Source organism: Octodon degus, unplaced genomic scaffold, assembly GCF_000260255.1.
Source record: "Octodon degus isolate 3935 unplaced genomic scaffold, OctDeg1.0 scaffold00206, whole genome shotgun sequence".
NCBI classification, from domain to species: domain Eukaryota; kingdom Metazoa; phylum Chordata; class Mammalia; order Rodentia; family Octodontidae; genus Octodon; species Octodon degus.
In genome coordinates this window covers 2,617,949-2,625,798 of record NW_004524782.1, presented here as the reverse complement: position 1 = coordinate 2,625,798, position 7,850 = coordinate 2,617,949, and the positions used below count along the sequence as shown (strand labels likewise).

The 7,850-nt window shown below is 35.5% G+C and overlaps 1 protein-coding gene across 1 annotated transcript; it reads left to right on the top strand.

The window, feature by feature from the left end:
• Positions 1–420: 420 nt before the first annotated feature.
• LOC101575536 (vomeronasal type-1 receptor 2-like) lies at positions 421–1,350 on the top strand. Its single transcript, XM_004644695.1, has one exon. The coding sequence runs from the start codon at positions 421–423 to the stop codon at positions 1,348–1,350; it is 930 nt and encodes a 309-aa protein (XP_004644752.1).
• Positions 1,351–7,850: the final 6,500 nt, after the last annotated feature.

Below are 7,850 nucleotides of genomic sequence, written 5' to 3'. Positions count from 1 at the left end.
TTTTCCTTAGACCATAAAGACAATTTTTGCTACCACATATGGTATTTATTGTACTTACAGTGGAAATTTATTTAGAATTGACTTATACTATGAAGACAATAAAGATTGTGGCTTTTCTTTCCATACTGTGACTAAAATGCATCTCAAGTTTTACTTAAAATACTATATTTTGTATCTATATGGTTTCACTTGTCACTTCCATCCCAGGTGAGCACCGTCTCGTCCATAGCGATGACTTACCCTGAAACAGCTTGAGAATTCTCTTCAACTCCTCTTGCTTCATGAAAACTTTGCAATTCCATAGCTTCTCATCTTCAAAATGATTTTTCATATCACATCACTACAATTCACCTTGCTCAGAAAAAACTTCGACTCCATAATTTAAAGGTAACTGTAGAAAAAATTACAAAAACAGGAGCCATGTATTTGACAATAGGAATGATCTTCTTGTCACAGACTGTAGTTGGAATCCTGGGCAATTTCATTCTTCTTTACCATTATCTTTTCTTTTATCATGCTAAAAGCAAGTTGAGATACATAAACTTGATTCTCCAGCACATATTTATAGCCAACTCCTTACTTCTTCTTGCTAAAGGACCTCCTCTGATAACAGTAGCCTTTGGATGGAAAGAGTTTTTCAGTGATTTTGTCTGCAAACTTATCTTGTATGTTGAAAGAGTGGGCAGGGGTGTGTCAATTAGTACCATCTGCCTCTTGAGTGTCTTCCAACGTATCATGATCAGCCCCGTGAACTCCTGCTGGAAAGATCTTAAAATCAAAGCTCCAAAGTATATTGGCTTATGCATTTGCCTCTGCTGGTTTCAACATATGGCAATCAATTCCATTTTTCCTCTCTATCTGTCATATGTGTCAGGAAAATGGCATAACAGGAACATCACAAAAAAGAGAAAGATGGCATTCTGTTCTCGTGTAGATGCAGGGACAATACCGGGCTTAGTCTATGTCACATTAGTAACATTCCCTGAAGCTACTTCTTCTGTGCTCATGATCTGTGCGAGTGGTTCCATGATTTTTACTCTGTACCGACACAAGCAGCAGGTCCAACACATTCACAGGACAAATGTTTTCTCGGGGTCTGCTGAATCCAGAGCCACCAAAAGCATCTTTCTTCTGGTGAGCACTTTTGTGTCTTTTTACAGCATGTCCTGCATCTTTCACTTTTCTATTATTCTTTTTCCAGAGGAATGCTGGTGGCTGGTAAGCATTTCTGATATAATTTCTGTGTGTTTTCCAACAATCAGCCCTTTTCTGGTAGTGAGCCAGGATTCCTCAATATCCAGGCTCTACTTTGATTGCATAAGAAACACCCTCCTTGCTAAGAAGAAATAAATAAATTTTGTGCTTTGGCAATGTTGCTTTCTATAGTTCATTTTTCATTTTTCTTGAATAGGCAATATAGAGATGCAAGGAGAAGTCTTAATATATTTCCATAGTAGACTAATGAGCATTTTGAGTTGTCAAATGTGGGATTTGTGTAGGATTAAGATAGTGATCAAGTGAGATTGGTCTAAGCCTGCTTCATATTTCTCCCAACATCACTCAGAGTTGAGCTGCTTTAGACAAATTAAGGGGATTTTGTCCTAGCAATTATGTTGATAATCAAAATATTTTGCTAAATTTCTTGACTTACTCTTCTTTTTCTTGAAGTTTTCCATCCACGTTAGTTTATTTATTTGAACTCATGCTGTTCTTCTTAAGTGAGAATTTATCACTGAAGTTTCCCTCTTAGGATCACTTACACTGTGTCCCTTACATTATGGTATGTTGATTAGCATTATTAATTTTAGAAACGGCGTAATTCATTCTTTAATTTAATATGTAGCTCACTGACTTTTCAGGAGGGTGTTGTTTAATTTTTATGTGTTTACAGTTTTGAGAGTTTTCAACATTCATTTCCAATTTCACTGTACTATTGTTGGATAATATGCATGGGAAAACTTTAATTTCCTTAAGCATGTTCTTTATTTAAAATTAATCTTTACTAGATATAAACCAGCAAAATTTGTTATAAGAACAAAACAATACGACAGAAGAAAAAAGTTATAAAAAATTAAAAGGAAAAAATAAGAATATAAGAAAAATACTTAAACATTAATTGCTCCTTTCAAAAGACCAACAGAAATCAGCAGTAGAATTATCCAAACTATCCTGCACATATACATAAATTCAACTTTTTGCCTTTTTTCTGATAACCTAAACAACATATTTGAAAATAACGTGATGCAATATGCCAATCATTTTTGAATTTATATTGCTTACTTTGTTCAGTTAAGTCCTCTTTTAATATTTTTATCGAGAAGCAAATAGCAATGAGACAGTTTCACAACTGATTACTAGTACATTTTGAATAATTAATACATTGCATATTGTCGTCTTACTGGTTATTCATTATACAAGACAAAGACCTGATATCCTGTCTCAAACACTATTAGAACAAACCTCTCAATTTATTGAATTAAGAGAATGGTGCTGTCTATCTATCCTATTTTGAGTATACAGATTCAAAATGGTCATTCATTTGTTTCTCCCTTTTTTGGTTAGTTTTGTCAGAGAAGGGTATTCCATTGAAATTTAAATACTGTAAGTGCATGAATTCTCCAAAATATCCCAATATAGTCCAATAGTCCATAATAATAGAGGGTTTTCCATAAGGTCTTATATCATTTCTAATGCTTTTTTCTTTATTATTTTCTATTCTTTAAAAATAAAACCACATAATAAAGAATTAATTGTTAATGATACATTATATGTACATGTAATGATCGCATTCATTATATGGAATTTGCAACTTTACATACTATAACTTAATTCTCTCCCTATTCCTCTACCTCATTTAAATTCTTTCCCCTCCTTATTCATAAAATTTTATTTCCAGCTCTTTATTTTATCACCAAGTTATTCATTTCCCTTCATACCTTACCCTTACCTCCTCCCCATTTTGCCTCCTATTTCAATATTTTCTTTCTTTCTTTCTTTCTTTCTTTCTTTCTTCTTTCTTCTTTTTACTTTTATTTCATTTTTCTGGGTTTTTTTTGTTTGTTTGTTTTGGTGGAACCAGGAATTGAACTCAGATCCTTGTGCTTACTCTACTGAGCTATCGCTCCAGCCCCTCAATATTTTTCTTCCAACTTCCCAGTATCTATTAATATATTTAGGCACTTAATCACATTTTCGGTTTCACACACCAGAGAAACAATGTAGTATTTGTACACAGTTGTCCAATTTACTTCAAGAGTAGGACATCAAGGTGCATCAATTACCTAGGAATGTCTCAGCCTTATCCTTATTTATGGCCGTGCTCCATTGTATAAAAAATCCCAAATCTTCTGTATCCATTCATTAGTTGATGGCTATTTGAGCTGTTTCCAAGGTTCAGCTATTACAAACTGTATCAGTAAAAATATGGGAGTGTGATGCTTCTAACTCTTTAGGGAAGCTAGGTCAAATGAATGCTCTAGTTCTAGTTTTCTGAGAAAGCTCCACACTGATTTCCATAGTGGTTGCACTAGTCTTCTCTTCCACCAACAGTGATAAATGGTTAATTTTACCCACAGCCATGCATGTTGTTATTGATTGATTTCTTGAAAATAGTCATTCTATCTGGAGTGAAAAAGAATCTCAGTGTTGGGGGATTATTTTGCAATTTTTTTGTATTTTAGGGAAGGATCTACAGGGTGTTCAGGGTCTCACTATTAGATGGGACTTGTAGTGATCAGCCTGTTTACAGCCTCCCAAAAGCTGCAATTACAGGTGTGCCCCACCATGCCCAGTCTCAATTGCCATCTCAGCATGCCCCTGGAGTGGGACCAGCACGGCAGGCAGGCCCAGTGATTGAACCCCTGACCCTTGAGCTTGCTTGCAGGTGCTTTAATCCGCTGATCTATTTGGCCATCCCTCTCTATTCTTTTTAGAAATATGCAAATTGTATGTTGTTTACTCTTCACTCCTTTTTATGAGATAATTCAGAGAGGCCATGTATCTTGTCTAGATTAGCAAGTAGTTTTTTAGCTCACTGAAACCAGGAATTCCATGAGAAACATGCACGGTAATAAAGAAGTTTAGACTCCTCATTTCATGACGATTTGAATGAAGTGTTGCTTGAGTCTGTGTAAGAGGTCTGAGTCCATCTTTGTGGATTAATCAAAATAATTCTTACTTACAGAAACTTTTGGCATAAGGGAATACAATGTAAAATTAGATACAAAGCACCTTTCTTTTTTTAATTTTTTTATTTATTTGAGAGAGAGAGAGAGAGAGAGAGAGAGAGAGAGAGAGAGAGAGAGAGAGGCCAGCTCAGCCCACCAGGGGGCGGGGCTGGCTGGCATGTGGTGCTGGGGGATTGAACCGCGGTCCCTGATGCTTTGCTAAGCTTGTTCTAAGTAGGTGCTTTAGACCACTGAGCCATCTCTCCAGCCCACAAGGCACCTTTCAATGACAGTTCTCTATGATTTTCTTATGTTGGTGGGACGGTTATATGTTCAGAGTTTGCCAATTGTTTTCTTTTCATGAATGTTTATTCCAATGAGGAACCTTAGATGATAGAGGCAGTATCAATGTTTAAAGCAGAAAAAGACTTTTCCTATTTAAGTGGAAATAAGACTCCAGCCAAGGAAGAACAATACCAAAGTCTCCAAAACTATTGGCATTCATAAGAAATTGTTTTGCTCTTTGAAGATTTTGTTAAAGGAAAAAGAAACACGCAAATGTAAAACGTTTCCTCCTCTACACGTATCTGATACTGGGATAATCTCCATCTTCTCAAAATGCTTGAAAGTTCTCCAGACTCCTAAGCTGCATCAAAGGAAGTTATGAGAGTCAATGAGAATTCCTTTAAAAATTAAGTGAGGAGATGGATCTTATACAGCCTTCAATAAATGACTGCCCCTGTACCATGGACTTTGTGTCCTAATGTTGGAGGGAACTCACTGATTTTAAATCATCTCTTCAGAACTCAATGTTAGTGCAGTTTTCAACCTGCTTCTCCCATTTCCTACGCACCAAATGCCATGTACTCCATGACTAATTAGACAGCAAACTTGCTTTGTTAGATATGTGATGGTGTCCAAGGTCTAGGTGTTTTGGAGAGGGTAGTCTGAGTGCATGTGTTTATATGGCTCAATGGCCTACTGGTATAGGCTTCAATGTACAAGAACAAGAACATTATCCATTCTGAAAGAGATGACAAATCATCCTGAAATGATGAAAGCACCAAAGGGAAGAATGTGGAAATGGAACTTTCCAATCCTAGTGGAGCATGTGCCTATGTAAGACACAGAGAAGAAGAGTTGAGTGCATCCCTGCTTTTGATTGTGATGATAAGGCCTTTTGGATATTACATGCTACAAAGAACATGCTTTAACTTTTCTCATGATTTGGGAGACTCAAAGCATGCACCTATTGTTCGGTTTATTTGTGCTTCACCTGTGCTTCAAAGTGGGAGAGGGTACAATGGGAAGAGATATAGACAAGAGGTAAGGGAGAAGGTATCAGAGCAGGAATACTCTCATGTTGTTCTTCTTTAACAAGCGCCACAAGCGATCTAATTGTGATCTCTTAAGTATTACCATGATGACAAGACCTCAATATTTGACACTCCACTTTCAATAAACTTTCCAAATATGTTCTACACATTTCTAAGGCAATCCTGGATAATATCATTCATAAGGGTTTTGATGAAATTGATGAAAAATTCATTGTTTCTTCCCGACAGTTTAATCCAATGAAAAGATAGGCTCATAAAATATTACAGTGTATTCATATACACTTTGTTTACTGGATCTGGCACTGTGCATCACATCCCCCTTCCCCTCAGTCAAAATGATCATTAAAAGTAAACAATTTGAATCAATTCAGTATATTGAGCCAGACATGACCATAATGCTAATGATATGGGGGAAAGAGCTCTTAGAGATGGGCTTCAGAAAGTATAAGTAGATTTCATAGGTTTTTTTTTTGAACAAGCAAGAATATTTTTAGTGGAATTGATGGGAATGTATCATTTGCCCTTATTTTTAAAAAAGTAACTTAAACATCCATTTTATGTTTTAATCATACCTCATCCATTCTTTAGTCAAGTACTTGTCTGTTTTAATCACAAGATTACACACATCTGTGGTGGCACATCTGTGCCTGTAATCTCAGCTTGCAGAAGGCTAAGGCAAAAAGACTACCCCAAATTCAAGCAAGTGTAGGCTACTAATGTGTTCAAGGCCAGCCTGGGCCACATAATGAGACCATGTCTCAAAACAAGGAAGGAAGGAAGGAAGGAAGGAAGGAAGGAAGGAAGGAAGGAAGGAAGGAAGGAAGGAAGGGAGGGAGGGAGGGAGGGAGGGAGGGAGAAAGAAAGAAAGAAAGAAGAAAGAAAGAAAGAAAGAAAGAAAGAAAGAAAGAAAGAAAGAAAGAAAGAAAATAAAGACAACCACAAGACATCATAATAGTTTTATCTTATTATTTTAATTTTTCATACTGATATGGTGGCTTCACCAACTCGGTAGATTAACTCTCCCAAGTGGTAGTAAATTATGGAAATACACGTTAACTTCTAATATACAAAATAGGATAAATATACAGCTACATTCTCTTAATTCAATAAGAAGAAAGACTTGCACTAATAGTGTTTGGACAGGATACCATGTCTGCATTTTGTACTATTAATAACCACTACAAAGACAACAATATGTAATGTATTACTTATTGGAACTGCCCTATTAATCGGTTTTGAACCTGTCTCATTGCTATTTGTTTCTCATTAAAATTAATTTAAAAAGAAAAGTTATTTGTGACAGTGAAGTCCCCCATTAAAAAAATAATTAAATACAAATACGATTGTCACACACATGGTTTCTTAGCAGGGTGTGATAAGAAAGTTATATAAAAGCAAAGATACAGAAAAAAACAAATCAGAAAATTGAACACACAAAAGGTAGACTATAGTTAATAAAAATTATCATATTTAAGATTTTGGCTCAATGAATAGATTATAAACTCTATTCCAATGGGGGAATGTAGGTAAATGTTAGGTGACAGATCTGTTAATATGTTCTAGTCTACTGTTTATTATATGTAAAATATGTATCTTATTTTTTTTTGTTCTTTGAAGGTTTTATTTTTAGGGAAGCATAGTTTCCATACACACTGGCAGGGCTGCCTTTTTTCCCCCATAATTTTATTGATAAGCAAATAGCAATGAGACAGTTTCAAATCAAATTAGTAGTTCAGTTTCAAAAATTAATACATTGCATACATTCTTTCTAGTGGTTAATTGCTGTACAAGATGTGAATCACTCTATTCATTAAGAACAAATCGCTCTATTCATCACTATATATCCTAACCACTTTGAATACACAGATACAAAATGGACATTCATCTGTATACCCTTTTTTTTGTTAAGTTCCTTTATTTGAATATTATATAGGGCTGCCTTTTGACGTTCTTTTGTCACTTTCTTTCTTTATGGGTCAAAGTGCTACATACACCTGGCAATTGCTCAGGGCCAAGTTTGCTGCCACAGGCCCACTCTGCTTTCTCAAAATCCTTGCTCAGCCATCAGGCGTAGCAATCAACAGAAAGGCAGTATTTGGCCTCACCAGGAGTCCCATCACTTTGCTATACAGAGAGCACCTTCTATTTTCATTTTTTTTTATTTTTCAAAGTTTTATTGATAAACAGATAGCAATGAGACAGTTTCAAATCAAACTGAAAGTACAGTTTCAACAAATAATACACTGAAAATATTCTTCTTAGTGGTTAATTGCTGTACAAGATGCGAACATGTGATCCTATTTACAAACACCATTAGAACAAATTCTATTCATTAAGAGAATGCAAC

What these genes read in the sequence shown, in the direction of transcription:
- LOC101575536 (XM_004644695.1), top strand. Translation starts at nt 421, where the DNA reads ATGTATTTGACAATAGGAATGATCTTCTTGTCACAGACTGTAGTTGGA.